The 18,272-nt window shown below is 32.0% G+C and overlaps 1 protein-coding gene across 7 annotated transcripts in view; it reads right to left on the reverse strand.

Moving 5' to 3' along the window:
- Positions 1 to 949: 949 nt before the first annotated feature.
- Positions 950 to 18,272, reverse strand: part of LOC117115936 (docking protein 5-like) — a 70,822-nt gene continuing 53,499 nt past the window's right edge. For all 7 annotated transcript variants that reach the window (XM_033259827.1, XM_033259823.1, XM_033259825.1 and 4 more), the window contains exons 4-9: positions 13,533 to 13,649; positions 12,614 to 12,803; positions 12,226 to 12,352; positions 9,885 to 10,026; positions 3,229 to 3,645; positions 950 to 1,970 (exon numbers count right to left, since the gene is read on the reverse strand). In XM_033259827.1, coding sequence (XP_033115718.1) covers positions 1,840 to 1,970; positions 3,229 to 3,645; positions 9,885 to 10,026; positions 12,226 to 12,352; positions 12,614 to 12,803; positions 13,533 to 13,649 — 1,124 coding nt within the window. In that variant the 3' untranslated portion in view covers positions 950 to 1,839. The remainder of the gene's footprint in view (positions 1,971 to 3,228; positions 3,646 to 9,884; positions 10,027 to 12,225; positions 12,353 to 12,613; positions 12,804 to 13,532; positions 13,650 to 18,272) is intronic.

The raw sequence follows: 18,272 nt of genomic DNA on the forward strand, positions 1-18,272 counted from the left end.
TGTATAAATAGGGACATATAGCAATATACAATTGTTGAATCTGCGTAATACAAGTGTATAATATTAACAATTAAATTTAGAATTATATTAAGTCTTCTAAGTTTTGGTATCTGAAGCTTTTGTTATTTAGTTGATTAAAACTTAATGAAAATAGCAGATATTTATTGAGATTCTTTTTTAAATACTTCTCAAATCACATTGTCAAAGCTGCTAGGATTTTCCACTTCATTCATTCACCTTCACCCCACATCACAATTACATTTGCTCAAGTTACACAGCACAGCACCTACTCTGTTTAGCACCAGCACTGGCTGTCAAGAACACATAAGGAAGTAATATAAAAAGAAAATAAAATATTATTATCACCATTTTATTTTTATCATTATATCATCATTATATAATCATTATCAATAATAATAATAATAATAATAATAATAATAATAATAATAACAATAACAATAATAATAATAATAATAATAATAATAATAATAATATAAACTATAACATAAGATTTTGAATTGCTGGCCATGGTGCTTCAAGATTGATGTACCTTCAGCCCCCTTTCTACCTTAAGATTTTCCTTGTAGCTGACCAGCTCTATGATGTGATTTTTAAATGGAATAGCGCCCTCTAGAGTTCAAGCCTCAAGAACTTTTTCTTTTTAACTGACCGAATTAGTCACCAAAGCTGGGTATGTGCAGTGGGTATAACATCAAAACACACCCCTAGGTGGTATTTTTTTTCACACAATAATAAGCCTCTGCTCAAACAACTTTTGACTGTTTTTAAACCCCTCAAACTTGTATTTGTACATTTTAACATAAATTAACTCAAAAAGCCTTGGAAAATTTTCATAAATATACATAATTTTGACCCGTTAGATTTGAAATGGAATGAAAGAAACAGATGGAAAGCTTGAACATTTTTGTACACAGTGAGCATAGCCTCATCGCATGATCACGGGCCTAGCCCTTAGACTAGACAGCCATACAAACAACATTCTTCTGACTCATTAACAATTGTAGTCAAAAGAAACATCTTATTCTACAATTAAGTTTTGTGCAATAGTTTAAATATTTAATACACAATTTGTAACATGACTTGGTGACAGTATATAAGCTGAACGAGTACCTCAAATTAAACAACAATCCCCATAGTCAGCAGTGGACGTGGCGAGTCGCGCAGTAGACTAAGCACCAGCTCAGTCGGCTAATCTGGTGGTAGCCACTGTGTGTGCGCTGAAATGTGGAGATCTGTAGGTCCCCGGTTCAATTCCCATCGCTGCCTCTCCTTGTGTTTCAGCTGGAGGGCTGAAATACAAGGTACAATAGGGCACCGTCTATCGGATAGACGTTTAAGCCATTGGTCCTGTGTGTATTTATGGCCCATGTGAACGTTAAAGAACACAGTACGCTCTTCGGAAAAGAGTAGGGGATTGTCTCCTGGTGTACTGCCCAATCACCACCAGAAGGGCTCCACTGGGAAATAAGTCTTCTTCTAGACTTTCGTGGGCTATCCTTGGTGTTTACACCAATAAAATAAAATTCATTCCAAGCCTTGCAAAGCCTCTCAAAACTCTTTATATTTTTGGTCTGAATGACTTCATTACATTTTAGACAATTTAATATACACCACTTTGGACTCAGCTCTATGTATTAGCATAGCCCTTTGGCGAATGCTTATGTTTGTACACCCACTATAAGAAATCATGATCCCATCATTTCTGGTGAATAATTCAGTCTATTGGATACTAAAAAAACTGATTTCTGGTGGAATTTAAAGTAAGACTTTTAAAGATTTACAGAAATTGAAGATATCTTATAAAACTTCTAATTGATATCATAATGTTGATTGTGTTCTTGATGCAGATGCCAGGCCGTGAGCCTCCAATGTATTACACATATGTCGAGGAATCCATACATCTGTGGCTGATGTGTCTGATTCATTCTCAATGCTGCTAATAATCAAATCTGGGGAAGAAAATAACTGATTATTAGAATAACTGAAGTATTACCATAAAAATTTAAAAAATTGATGTATTATGTCTCTTTGTAAAGACTAAAGATTATTCGTCATATAAATAATGTGAAATGATGTTCCAAACTATATATACAAATATAGTTCATAAAAAATATTAATGCTACCGAGATGGGAAGCAGTGGTGGCACCAGCGGGGGGGGGGGGCTTAAGCACCCCATCGGATCGGTCTGGACAAGCCCCCACATCGGCCAAAGCTCGTCGGGCAGTTGGACCAAAAAAAAAAAAGTAGGCCCAGGTTTCCCATCCCCGCACTTTCCAATTTTAAGAAAAATCTTGTTTTGGGAGGAGGGGATACCCACTCCCGGCTCTGGCCTTTGTCCCTCTGATTACACTGTGCGCTATAGTTACACCCATAAATACTTAGCCCCCCCAGTCGGACACCTTAGCCCCCCATAAATGATATCCTAGAGCCGCCACTGTCGGGCAGCTATGATACAACTGCGTGTAAAGTGCAAAGTTCTGACCATTACATTAAAAAGCTCAACCCTCTGAACGGTGATTGGTTTTTAGTGTACCATGTGCCTTAAACAATGGCTTTTCCACAGTAGTGGGTCAGGTTCTACAAGGCAGTGTTTAGCCTTTTATATTTGGCTTGTTTTGGTTGTATTTTTTTTTTTTTTTTTTTGTAATAATTACTTTTGCACTATTAGTTTATTATTTGATTATAAGTAACAAATATCAATACATTTGAATCAATATACAATTCATTTAAAAAAACAAATGACTACACTTTAAATTTGCTGAAAGATTATGTGTTCAGCTAGTAAAATTGAATTTTTAAATTGTCTCCTTAAGACCAAAATATTTACTTCATTTATTCAAATAGCATACAAAAATGATTAAGTATATCTTTACTAATTTAAAAATATATATATATTCCCATTCCTAACCAATCAATAAAGTGCCTCAGAATTTCAAGCACCTTGCATAATATAAGTGGATATTACATGTCTTGGGATTTCTTTCTTGCTAAAGTCATCTGCAATGCTGACAAATTCCTCACTCATCTTTTAAGACCTTTATCTTTAAAAATAAATCTCCATAATTTAGATCTAGTTTGTAACTGTTCAATTAATGTTCTAACACCAGTCAATGACAAGTTATGTCTAAATTTAATAAACTGGTGCTCTGTAGATTTGAGACATATAACATAAATTCTTGATGAATCCTAATTAAAATGTACTGTACCTGAAATGTTGAGTTCTGTATGGCTGGAAGGAGTTTCTTCATTTGTCTGGCATTTGCTGTTTTTAGATTGATGATGCACTGCCTGTTCATCAAACATGAATGTGGCCTGGTCCATAGACATTTGAGTGGACATGTTCTTAGACATTTTAATGTCCTTAGACGTTTGTGCAACCTGCTCATGAGACATTTGTGTGGCCTGGTCCTTAGACATTTGTATGGCCTGGACCTTAGACATTTGTATGGCCTGGTCTTCAGACACCGGTGTACCCTTATTAGGCACTGGTGAAGTCTGCTCATTGGGAATGAGTGCAGCCTGGTCTTTAGACATGTTTGTAACCTGGTCCTTAGTCACTAATGTTTCCTGCTCCTTCGGTACAAGTGTTCTTAAAATAACATAAGGTTTGCGTCTTGGGGAATCTGTGTATTAAAATTAAACAAAACAGATCAATGAATATAAAAAAAAACATAGCTGACAGATCTTCTGACAACAGGTGGAATTAATTAAGGCAAAAATACATTGAAAATAACTGTCAAATATAACAACAACTCATAAACGATGACGATCATAATCATGATGATGCTGATGTTGATGATGATCATCATCATGACGATGATAACATTGGTGTATCTGGGAGGCTTGAAACAGGGGCTGATGGAGGGGGTACAAAGGTGGAGTTGATGGCTCGATGAGGGGGAGTTAGATCACAAAATAAGGTGAATTGTGGTGATTTTAAATACTTGATAATGATCATTATTATGATAATGTTGACAATGATAATGATCATGATGATGACGATTATAACAGTGGCGTATCTGGGAGTCTTGAAATGGGGCTATCGAGGGGGTGCAAAGGTGAAGTAGGGGGCTTGATGATTAGGTGAAGGGGAGCTAGAGCACAAAATAAGGTGAACTGGGTGATTTGCAAGGATGATGATGATGAAAATAATGTTAAAAAATATAATGTTCATGATGATGATGACAAAAATGATGATGATGTTAATATTGATTATATAACTAAGATAATTAGGAGGGTGGCTTAATGGGAAATCGAGGAGCTAGCTGAGTAAATATAAGGCAATAAAAAGAGAATTTAAATTATTTTTTAACTTAGTGTCTTTCTTTTTGCTAAGCAAGCTTTCTATAGGTGGTGCATACATTTTTTCATTTCTGCATTCCCCTTCCCCTTGGACGCACCACTGCATGACGATGGTTTATTGTCACTTTCAATTCACTATAATGTAACTAATCAATGAAAGTAGGCAATTGCAAGAGCATTTGGCCATTTGCAACACATTTTAATGTCTGGGTGAATGTATGTCATTAGTGTGGAGTGAATTCAATCACTATTAAACTAGGTTGCTGGGCTACCTGACTTCCTGTGACATTTCACAAGACAATAATTCAAATCCGACAAGTGAATTGCTGACAAAATAGCCAATATGCTGCAATATATCAAGAATGAAGGATTCACATTGACATATATAAATGCTCACTCCAACAATACTCCCACACATACACATTGCCAAACACATACGCACATGAACAGAAAAGACCAAAGCATACACACACTTGCTGTACTGCAGGCAAACTATTTAAGATGAGTGAACACTCATGCTTTAACACAATGTTTCCTAACCTTTTACAGACTGGGGGGGGGGGGGGGTCCCCTGTCACATTGTATGCCTTAGTTGAGGGATGCAGCTGGTTTGAGAGTCAAAGTTCAATATGAACCCACTAATATGGGGACAGAACTATAAATTGGGGGTTTCTTTTATGGTACTTAATTGGAACGTTTACAATTTGAATTTATACAAATAACCTTCTCTTAATTCAATAAATTACCATCAGGTAAAATTCCACCATCTGGGAGCATGGGCATGTATGCTCAAAAAGGAACTCTCATTACTGTATCACCATCAGTTTGTTAACTTTGGACAATGAAATGTCTTCATATTCGTATTTAACACGTGCCTTTGTTTGCAGACACGAAGCGCTTCTGTCCCTGGTCATTGGATCCACATGCTTAAGTGTTTTTTGGTTGGTTTTCATTGATTTATTAGAAATCAGACGATTCACACAATATTTTAATTATTTTGTGATTGTAGGCCGCAGTCTACAATCATGCAACCAGGGTTTTTGCATACGCTTAATACTCCTATCCAGTATTCCGTTGCTACCTCCCAGCTACACTTAGCAAGAGGAAGTTTAGGAAGCTAGAATTGTTCGAAATAATTTGGAGCTCAATCTATAATGTCATGTGACTGTGTGGGACTGTCATTACAGTTTACCTACCATACTAATCATCTATGATGAGAGCATGCCTGAATATTTATACTCTTTCAACACGGAACTTATTTTGAAACCTAAGACGATGAGAGTGCATCGATCTAAGAATCTCAAGAGACCTTCTGTATTGGCAGGATGATTTTTCCATTACGTCACAATCGGCTTGTAACCTATCTCTTTTCACAAACATAGTCTACAGTGCATTACGGTACATGTATATATATGATCACCTCAAGCCTCTAGTTTCATTTGGCATTTGCAATATAATGATTGATAGTACGGATAAAGTAACATATATTCTGTAAACTAAATCAACTGTCAGATGATTTGGTCAGCATTTACTATCTCTTAAAGTATTGTTAAAGAGATACCCACACCTGTTCCATACTTCATCACTAATACTAGATACATACACATTTTCACAACATGAAATTTATATATTATATACACGATGTGAAAATTTTCCTGACATGTGAATTTATATGGCAAAAATACATGGGCACTTATAACAATTTTAGATACAGTATTATAAAAGTGTCAGAAAACACATAATAAATTCCATTAAAAAAAATCCCCTGTACCCTTAAAGCTGGATTTCGCAAGTAACTTTTTCCAGCAATTAAAATATATTATTTTAAGTAAAATTAATAATAAATTAAGTTTGATTTTGATATGTTTTAGGCTAAAATTGTAAATATTATTTAATCATATTAATTGCATTTAGATTCTCCTTGAATAAATTTATTAGTCAGCTATACGTCTAAGTATAATCACATGGTATAATCTTATCCTACAGGACATTGGCTTCTCAGATTTTCTATCTCCATTTTATGTCTGTCTTGTACATTACCATATATCAAGTAGAAGATAGCATATATCAAGTAGAAGATAGCATTAGCAATGATGTCATTCTCCTATCATTTCCTCAGCCTATCATGTCTGTTTTTCACCATTTTGGTATTAATTTGTTGTTCAAGTTCTATGATATCAATAATGCAGATACAACAGGGATGTGTGTTAATATAATATTTTACTTTTAGTTTTATTGCATTTTATATTTATGTATTAACGAATTTATATTACTTTAAAATAAATTGTTAATATGTTGATTGTAAGGTTGTAAAGCATATGCAACATAGAAAGCTACTTTGATAGTCACCAACACCACCAATACTAACATCAATACTCAGAGTGCTGTTTTCTATTCATGGTCAGTGGTGGATTCAATGGCGGGGCCATCCACACCCCCACCCCCCCCAATAACTTTTTCAAAATTATTTTTAAAAATGGGAAAAAAAACAGAATTATATTCAAATATAAGTCTTTGAGTGCCGTTTCCGACCATCTAGTGGTGACATAATTATAATTTTTCTGGGGCTAAGGTTGGTGGACCCTCTATCTGTGAAAATCCCTCCCTGGGCTACCTCTTTGTTTTTTTAATTCCTGGATCTGACAATGATAGTGTACATTGTGTATTGTCACAAATTTTACACTCAAGTATAACACACTACACATTATTATTATTCTCATAAATTATTATGTATTCTGGCACTATGCAATTCGTTATGATTGCTTCACTGATTGGATAATCATTATCATTAAATATGCTACAAGTTAATAATTCAAACAACCAGAAGGATAATCTAGATTCACATCTTAGTAAATTACTGGACAATACGTTCAGCATATTTACATTTTAAAGAAGTACTGAAACATAAATGTAGCCACATGAAAATTAATGTCACTTTAATCAATTATATAAAGACTGTTTCTTACAGTTGCTAAATTTCCATTGAATTTATGACATAAGGGAGAAATAATACATTCTTTATGATCACAGGCAGTGAAGGTGAGTGATTTACAAGTTCAACTGTTGCAGCTTTCAAAATCTAAGTTGCTGCCAATATACAGGTAAACTCTTCAGGAATGAAATCACTCAAAATTATTAATGTTCTTCAAATTCCTTAAGAATTGAATGAGTCATAAGTATTTAAGTCGTAAAACTTTATTTTTTCATGTACAGTTACTGGCCAACTCGATCGTGAAATATGTAATCATATCGAAACATTGACGCAAAATGAATCCACTTTAACTCAATTGGTACGAGACAAATGGTGTACTAAAGGCATAATCTAGGCCAAAACATTTGTGGCAATGATGAGTCATCTCAAAGATAACAACTTTACATACTTTCACGACATATTTATACATAGGTTTATAGTTGAATATTACTTTTGAAACTATCAATTTTTAGCCAAGACAATTAGACCACCTGATTACTGATTCATAACAGGCATTCATTACTGGCCAGTTCAAAGGACAAATTTGATATAAGTTATTGAAATGCAGAAATTAGAATGGCAATCAAATATTTTTTTTATCATAATTCACTAAAAAAATCATCTCTCCTATTAAAGTAAAGGCAATAATAAAATAATAAATATAGGAAATATAACACGCAAAAAAAAGAGAATGTGATAATAAAAAAATAATAATTATATTAATTCCAATACAATACAAGAAAATGACATAAATTATATTAATTTTTTAATTATTATCTTAATTATTATCTCAATTAAAAACTGGAGGAAGAATTGTTCTTGTCAATCAACACTCACTTTAATGATAGTTTTAAGATTTTTTTTATTCTGTAACTTAAAAAAACCGGTATTGTTTTTATTCATGTATCATTAAAATATTACCAGTATCATTTCAAATTGGTATTCAATATTTTTAGTGAATCATTTAGCTTTTTTCAGAGTATAATTCTAATATGGATTTTTAGTACAATTTACATTATAGTGTTCATTAAAGAATCAATAAATACATGTATCCATATCTTGTACCAAGAATAAAATCAATTTTTTTGACCTATGAAACATCAAACTATTCATCCATCAAACATTTCACCATTTACTTTTTATTAATCGGTATATTATACTATCTTTCACCATATCTGTCAGACTGGATGTCTGCCTACCTGTCCACCATTATGACTTCATGTCCATTACTCGCATATCACACAAACTAATAATTTTTATATAAAAAACATATATTTCCATCAAATAGCATGTACACCAAGGGTGGATCCAGAAAAAGATCTGGGTAGAGACCATGCAAAGTGGAAGACACTAATGAGGGGTGCTGGTGTGGATGCAGGATTTTGGGGTAGGGGGTGCGTGTGAGTCCTCACCACCTCAGCTCGGCCATGGTTGGGGCTGAGGCATGAAAATTTCGAGAAAATGGACCTCTGGGTGCCCGGAAATTGCACTATCATACCTTAAAAATCTTAACAGTATTTCACATCAACAATATAATAAAATAATGATTTTTCTTCCTACAATTTAGTGGGTGCGATCCCATGGGGATTTTCAATAGATATGAACTAAGAACACTGGGATTTGAAGGCAAGCTTCTTAACCGCTGAGCTACACTCTACCACATGATTGGTAAAACACATAATCAACTCATCCAAGTTTCAAAATTTTGAATGCAATTGGATGTTGGATTATGGCAGTTAGGGGCAGGTGTTTCACTGTTCATATTAGTATTTGAGACATTTAGTACTATCAAAACAGTACTGTGAAAACATGATATGGTAAAAACAAGTTTTAGGAAGAAATTTCTATAAAAATATGTATATCTCTTGATTTTAGCATTTGTTTGTTTAAATTAGACACGTCAAGTGATTTGTCTGTTTTTTCGCTTTATAATGAATAATACCCGTATTACAGTGTGGTTGATTTGATTTTTTGGTTTCAAATTCTTTTAATGGTAAGATAAATTACATAAAAGAAAACAAAAGAGAAAATAATAATAACCATTATCAATGGTGATACAAAAAAAAACCATAAATATCATAAAAACAAAACAACATTATCAATATTCTGCCTGAATGCATAAAGCATCCTTTACATATACCGTACATTTTAAAATTTAAAACATAGAAATACATCATTTAAAAAGTTTTAAGTTAAGTAGAGGTGGACCAAGGAATTCAAAGTAGAGGGGCTCATGAAGGGAGTTTTACAGAGAGAGCATCCACCAACCTTAGCCCCACCATGGTAGGGGCTGAGATATCATTATGATTATGGAAATGGCACTCGGACTTAAATTTGAATATAATTTTCCTTTTTTCCCAATTTTTGTATCATTTTGAAAAATTTAGGGGGGGGGGGCCAGGCCAGCTCCCCCCCCCCACCCCACACACCCAACCTTGAAATTGCCACTGAAGATGTATGTATATATGCTCATTCCTAGATAAAGATATGAGCTGGATAAGTGATGATAAATGTAGTAGAATTTCTTAATATGAAAGGGCCATAGCCAGAGATAAGCTTAGTGTGCTGTCAACAGTAATCTTGTCTTACTTAATGGGATATGGAAGCTTGACGAGTGTCGTCTTGCGGTTTGCGTCATCTCGGCTGCTTGCTCTACTGCTTGTGCTTGCCGAACGTTCTCATCCAGAAAATCTGGCATCACAGATTTCTCTGATAAAAAGCTTGAACGAATCTGCAATAATACAATCGTGATTTGAACTAAAGTTAGTAAACATTTTAACAAATATAGAAAACTTAAAAAATACTATAATATATATATTATAATATATTATTATATAATATATATTATATATTACATATTATAAAATATATATTATGTATTATAATATTTATTCATATTCATGTTGATTCATATTCACTTTGATTCAACAAGCCAACATTGATGAATTATAAATGAAATATATGAATGGCAAAAAATAAAATAGAGGACAGGTAATAAAAATAAAACAGAGGAATAATTTCTAGGAATATAAAATATATAATAATTACGTATTATTCTGGCTTACAAAAAAGAAATAACATATCAACAAACTGTTGAAGACAGATGAAATTCTTTGAGAAATCAAGAATTACCTGCAATTTCAAACAATTATATTGTACAAAAATTAGAGATGTAAGTAGAAACATATTGATTTCGCAAATTGCATCAGAAAATTATATATGTAATCAATCCAATAGATGAACATTAACGTAATGATGAAGTTATTTTGGGACAGAAAAAACCAGGAATGTGTGTCAATTGCGAAGGTTATACAATTGCATGGATGAGTGAACCGGGAAAACTTTGAGTCAAAGTGGCAACGGTAACAATCTTGCTAAAGTGGTTCTGTAAAGTCAGCTGGCAATATAATAAGTAGAGTAGTCACTTGGGTCAGGTGTTCTCAATAATCATTATACCTAATAACTAAGAGGTGAAGTGATCATGTTTTTCAGTAGTAATGCACAGTGTAGGGCTATATTTCAAGAATGCACATATAATATTTTACATTCATACTTGTTTTTGTTTTCTATTGGGAAAAACATCCTTTAAGAAGTTCTATAAAAATGTAGGAGTACAATATCAAAGGAATATTGAAATGCAAGAAGGGATATACAAAAAAATGATTACTGTACTTCATTATTACCATCGGTATTATTATTTTAACCCTTATTATATGTGAAAGTACTATATAAATTTTATATATCATCATTATTATATGAATGACATACATTTTTATGATATTATTTATCTTTTATTTATACTAAATATTTTTTTTTTACGTTTTATTTTTATTGTAATTTGTCTGAGGGGTATATTTATTCATAATTTTGACTACAGTAGCAAGGGCTAATATATACCACTTGCACTTTGGTATATAATGTTTAATTATTAGTTTAATAACATAGAGGGTATCATGATGTCACCTTTGTAAAACTATTAATACTGTATAAAACAGTCTTTCCTAAAGACTTTGGTGAAAAATCACAAAATAAAAAAGTGCTTTTTTTCTCTAATATGTATCATGCACATTTACACATAAGAATTGAAAACTACTTTAGAATAATTAAAGTTGTCAAGGCTTAGCTTTACTACTGAAAGGCTTACAATGATATGTATATTTGGATTTCTACATTGTAAGAAAGAATACTTAATTTTCTATATTAATGTTTTTATTGATAATATTTATATATTTTCTTCTAATCATTATATTACATGTGACCAGCTCTGGAAAACCAGCTGTTTGTAGGAAAAATTCAAAATTATTTTTTTTGTATTTTTAGATTTTGCATGAATTCTTCTTTAAAACAGCGTTTGTTGGATGGAAATTGGCTGAGTATTAGCGAAGTAATGAATATTTAATTCATTGTATATCAGTCATGTAGGTTTTAAGAAAACAGCTTCCAAATATTACAAAATCAATAGCAATAGTTTATTATTAATATTTGTATTTTTAAAATAATTTTAATATACTTTTTTTTCCTTTTTTTTTTTTTGATTAAGTGATCGATATTTTGTAGAAATGTTCTTCAATATATCTTTGTTTATAAAATCCTAAAACATGAAAATGTTCAAAATTCTGATTCCCAAACGTTTTGGGTGCTTGCGAGAAATTAGAAATAGCGACAAACAGAGAGTTTGCCAGAGCCGATCACATATAGTATAGTTAATGTTGTGCTATATAAATGTTGTATTATATATAATTTATACCGAAACAGTCTCAAAGTACTCAAAGGCTGTGGATTAGAATATAAGAATAATGATAAAATGAAATTGACGTTATGTTGTTAGAATAATAATGATGTTCCACTGTGATGTCTATGTATATCTTGTGATAAGTATCATTTAAACCCAATAAAATGCACCACTTTTAATACAGGTATTGTTTCTTACATCTTTGTTGCTTCCATTTTTTTCTTGTGAGGCAGCCAATGCCATCGACAGTCTGTGAACCCTCTGGTATATCTCATAACCTTCGGTCGTAGTAAAGGTGAACATGCCCTCACCTGTGTCGCAATACCTGCACATTATAGAAAGAAATTCTACAATACAGACTTGAAATTATGTGAAATGTTCATTTTGTATATATATATTTCGTAAATATTTCTAAATATCTCGATATACTTTGAATATTCATGAAAAACACTATACTATAGTTTTTTTTTATATTTAATTTACATACTTTTAGACGAATTATTATAATTTATTTCAAAAGTGAACTATTAGGATCATCAGAGAATGAGTTAACATGATACCCTGTTGCCCACTTAATCATACCTACCTGCCAGACTCAAGGAGAAATCGATAGTTATCTTTGCCATATCGCCGTAATGATTGCAAAGGCCACGTTGCCAGTTTTAACTTGGGGTCGATTACATCCCAGAGGAAAACGCTGTCTTCCGTTACCTGTAAAGTGCATTCTCCTGAAACAGACAGGTGAGCTGATGGCTGCAGAAACACATGGAAACGTTCTAGGGGGAAAAAAACCCGAAAATGACATTAAGGTTGAATAAAAAATAAATGGTTAAAGGTTATTTATTTATACCATGCAAAATATGAGGGTCTCTATGCGCTAAAAGCAAGTGAACAGATGTAATTGGAAAAACAAAGAAAGAAAAAAGACAGCACCCAAACAGCAGTATTGAGATACACCCTTGTCACTGACCAGGGATCTGTCAAAATGTACCATGACAGTACCAGTTGAGTCTCGGCCATTCCAGGACTTAAGACACTTCCTATCCTGATATAATACTAGAAAAAAGCTAACTGGCAAGGAATGTGAAAAAGAAAATTTAAAAGAACAAAATAAGCAAGTTTTAACATTATTGACACACATCAAAAGAAGTACTGAACAGGTAAATATGATTTAGATGTATTTATTCATAGGTATTTGACAAACCATTACTACATGATTTGAATTTTACCGACATGCCAAAGCATATCTATAGCAATGACATTTACAGAAAGAGAAATAAAAAAACAACGTTAAATGGAACGTCATCTCATATACAGATGAACACATGTTTTGAGGGAATAAATAGAAAAGTATACATCACATCGTGTTTTTAGATTTGTCCTCAGTGACAGAGATTGAAAGAGAGAACGATGCGTCAATTGAGGTTAGGTTACTAGCTACATCAGACATCAATTCTGTTTCAAAAAGAAAAACATGAACATGTTTATAATGAATCTGAACTTACCATTTTTCTCCCTCTGTAACCCTGATAACAGAATGTCTGGTTCACCAGCAAGGATCCCACAGTTCTCTGGGCACACCTCCATCGCAAAAGTCTTACACCAACTATCAGCATCTACCTCTGTACAAAACAAGAACAGCACCCATTAGCATTAAATGCTAATGAACGTAAATACGAGACAGCATCCTTCTCTCAAAGACAAAATAATGATAATGATTATGAATATAGTCTAGGGTCACGTAATTCCCATAACGAAAACAAAACAAAATGCCTAATTCATAAATGCCAGGAGAAGCAGTAGCTCAAAGAGGAATAAAAGAGTACATCCACAATTAAAGAGACATGATTTCAAATAAAACAGATTGAGTTTGTTTAAATAATTTTTTTTTTCAATCTATAGTTTCACTTTTGTATTTTGATCTACTTCTACTAACTTATCCAAATATTAATGTATATATACCATACAATCACATATCATTATTGATTTTGCCAAAAAAACATATGAGCCACACAAATATAATATATATTTTAGAGGACATGAGTAAGACAAAGACTGATAAAAAAAAAACTAATATGTTTATAATTATCATCTTAATTGTCATCATCCAAGTATCATTATCAGACCTAAACAAAATAATTGTGACATTTTGAAACCAGGGTCTTTTGGGTGATTTTTATTTATTTTTTCCTATAAACATAATAATACCCCTAATTATATGTTAAACCATCACTTGAAATTCACTGTGGCTAAAAATCTGGCTAGTTAATTAACACTTGAATAGCAGCTTTTTCAAACAACATATTTAGACTCCTAGACTGATAAAAAAAATTTCAAACGAAATTGTCTAAAATATAAGAGAGCCGCAAGCTCAGTCGGCAATGGTAGCCAAGTGTCCACTGAACCTTGGAGATTTTGACCATAACTTTGGTCCCTAGTTCAATTCCATTATTGCTGCTGTCTTGTGTTTTAGCTGGAAGGAATGTAAGTAAAGTATTTTACCATGGATGCGGATCTGTTTGAAATGTGGGGGACAGTTGTGAGTCCACGCCCACCTCAGGCCCATCATGGTTGGTGCTTAGGTGCCGGAAATAACACTCTCATATAGTAAAATTCATTATCATGTACTCTGCCTGTACAGTCTTCTTTTGTCAAAACCTGGGTCATTTATGCAGTTCATTTAACAATTTTGAGGCATCTTCTTGACTTAAAAAGTGGGGGAACCAACCCACCTTAAAAATATGTGCGGGACATGTCCCTTGTCCCCATGATCCGCGCATATGCATATTACATCTTTTTGAAAATAATGGTCATGCATGCAAAGTGTACTGCCAATTCACCACTAGAAGGACCTGGCTGGAAGTATGGAAGGTAGATTAAAACATGAATATAGCACATTCTAAAATAACAGAGTTAGATTGTTTGATGCGTAAATATGTCATTGCTTTGGCAGATGATGCGGAAGCTTCACTTACAGGTATTTTGGTTAATAATAAGCATCTGTATGCAGAGCTTTTACATTACAATCTAGTGTCCTACTTTAAAGTTTAGCAATGTTCCTAGCTTTATTCTAAATATGCCTCAAGGAATTGAAATGATCTGAAACCAATATGAGGTAAAATGTTACTAACGGAACAATCAACTACAATTTTGAATCAAGGGCAACATTGTTGATGTAGAAAAAAAGTATGAATACATAAGTCACAAATTAAAAATACTGTTTTTGTTGCAAATATCTATAGAAAATTTACTTGTCCTTCTTTGCATGTTGATAATGCTAATGACAGTGTAAGTCATTGACGAATACAAAGGCAATGGTGATTTCTAATAATATTAGTTATTATTTTCAGATTAGTTCTGGTCAACAATTACTATAATTACTGATAATAAACCCATAAAATATATTTGAACTGATTAGGTTCTTTCCTTAATGACTCCTAAAAAGAAGTTAGTCTCTAAAGCATGAGCTTCAGACTAGCGCTAAACAAATATGTAACTATTCACAGAGCGAAGGAATGTGAGAATTTTATAGGACGGTGACATCATTAAGAGACGGAACATAAGAGTGCTCAGCAAACCATCATTAGGCCTACTCTTTCGTCTCCAAGCGTAATTTGCTTTCTACGACTCGCCGATTCATTAACTAATGACCTCGTCCATTAAAGGCCTGGTTTTTTTCTTGTGCGTCACATTATAAAAGTCGGTATACTGTACAGTGTGTTCTCCAAAATAGCAATACTTCTGAATTACTGTGCAGTAATAAATGAATAGTGATGGGCACTCAAGTTGTATTTAGAAATACAATAGTGAATTTTGTTGTAAATAAGGATACCTAATATACACAGCCTTACAAAAATCCAGAATATTTCTTGAATACGATGCATACATCATAATACCATAGCATATAATCAATCATTCAATCAAACAGAATTGCGAATGTAACAGGAGATCTTGTGGCAGTCGCGCATTTGTGTCAGTGGCGCCTGAATCGTGGAACCAATTGCCAGAACATGTCAAGATATTCTTGTTCCTCAAATTATTGATTTATAAATCCGATCGTTCTCCTTTCTGATTGGACAGTTTATTACAGTATGTCATATTAACCTCGTAAATATCAATACACCAAGAACGTCTTTGAGTTTGACGAATATCATGTTAATATTCGTTAAATTATTTAAAGTGCATTCATAGACTAAGCAAATCAAAGATTATGAGACATAAAGGATGATATGTAAAAAACCATCTCCAATGTTATCAACCAATGAATTAATTGATCATCCGACAATTTAACCAACTGGTTTCTTTACTGAATTTGATTGCCTTTTTCGGCAATTGATCAAAAAAACTAATTACAAGCAACTGATCGTTAGGATGGTTCATAAACAAAGTCTATATATAAAATTTTTAACTGACTTAGTCAAATATAATAATAATAATTTATATTTATATGGCACATTTTTAAGTATCATAAATAGAACCAATGCTTGCACCTTTCTAAACTGGTACTGGTAGTCTAATTACAGACATTCAGCTGCTGTACATAATTTATTAAAACACAAGCTTTTACTAGTTCTTACCTACCTACCTTCAACCAATGTAGTTATATTTTATATCCTTTTCATATTTCATTAAATTTGAATATAAATTATAATACAATTGTTATACTATAATTGTTATATTGTTATTTATTTTCTATAAATAATTATTTATTATTTATTTAGTGTCACTGTGCACTTTTCCTATTCAACCAAACACTATAATAATCAATTGCGGTACCAATTGAATGGTCAAATGTGCTCACTCAGATTTTTCAATACAAGGACACATTTTTCATAAGATATTACCCAATTAATCAATTAACATTGAGAAATTCAAAATGGTATGAAGACATTAAAAAAAAAAAATTGTCTTAAGTATTTTATACCGGTATTTGAATTTATTGTCATTATTTATTGGTTTGGTGTCTGTTCTGTTTCATTGGTAATTTTTTCTTGTGGTTTCTTTATTTTCAGGTAGTACTTTTTGATATTCTCTTTTTTCTTCCTGTTTTGTTAATATTTATGATTGTAAAATATGCCGCAAACATTGTGCTAAAAGACTAACATTATTGTTATTATTTTTATTATAAGCACTTGTAGCCAAAATGTAGAACAGTACTCCCTATAATAATCTGCTATTTATAACTCAAAGTTAAATCAAGAAACAAAGCTCTTTCCACAGCAGTAGATAGAATCTAGATTCAGTTTTTACTCAAATCATGGCAGTATTACTATATGCATAACATAATCTCTATGATAAAAACAAATATCTCCATGATAAATATTAAAGAGCAATATACTGTATATGTAAATATGAGATGTTTGGATCAATTAATATTTACTACAAATTTTAATTAAAATGAATTTTTTTTATCATCTTGAATGAACTTCGAAATTATGCAACTAAGTAATAATTATTGTGTATGACTTTACTTCATAAAAATGAGCTCTAAATTTTGTTGAAATGGTAATCTTGCGATATTAAAAAAGGTTAACTTGTAGTTTAATGACCATTCAAATTGTAATATTACTTAATGCCTATTACTTGCAGCATCAGATCACTCTACTTTATTGTACGGTACAAGCCAATGTTATGTATATTATTGCATGCTGCAATTTCCTGAAAATTAGGCTATTAATAATAAAGAATAAATATTAGGCCCTTATATAAGGTAGTATGTTGATATAGTCAAATACAAATAATAAAAAATACTAATAAAAATAATTCAGATGATAATATTTTTTATTGTAGACAAAACTACTTATATTTTAATTTAATTATCATATTAGAGATTTCAAATATTATGTTAGTGATAACAATGCTGTTAACAAAAATAAAAATGATATAAAAACAATAACAATTATCTAATGTACACCTGCTCTCCTATCACCATATAAAGAAACATTAAAATATTTAAAATTACTAAAAAAGTAAATATTACAATTCAACAACAATTTTAAAATTACTACTTTTTAGGTAAGTTAATTATACAAAAATCATATCAAAGTGAATTTTAAGCAAAGCTAAAAAATATATTAAACATTTTCGTGACATTTTATAAATTAAATGAAACAAAACCTTAAAGTGCCTCTGCCACCTATTCTGACAATTTTTATAAACTACAGCGTGTTTATATTTATAAGTATATTATAAACATAAGTGTTGGTCATAAATTACGAATAAAATTGATTTTGTACGAAAAAATG

The sequence above is a fragment of the Anneissia japonica genome, unplaced genomic scaffold, assembly GCF_011630105.1.
Source record: "Anneissia japonica isolate Jap-2015-1 unplaced genomic scaffold, ASM1163010v1 scaffold27830_len515607_cov181, whole genome shotgun sequence".
In the NCBI taxonomy this organism is placed as follows: Eukaryota; Metazoa; Echinodermata; class Crinoidea; order Comatulida; family Comatulidae; genus Anneissia; species Anneissia japonica.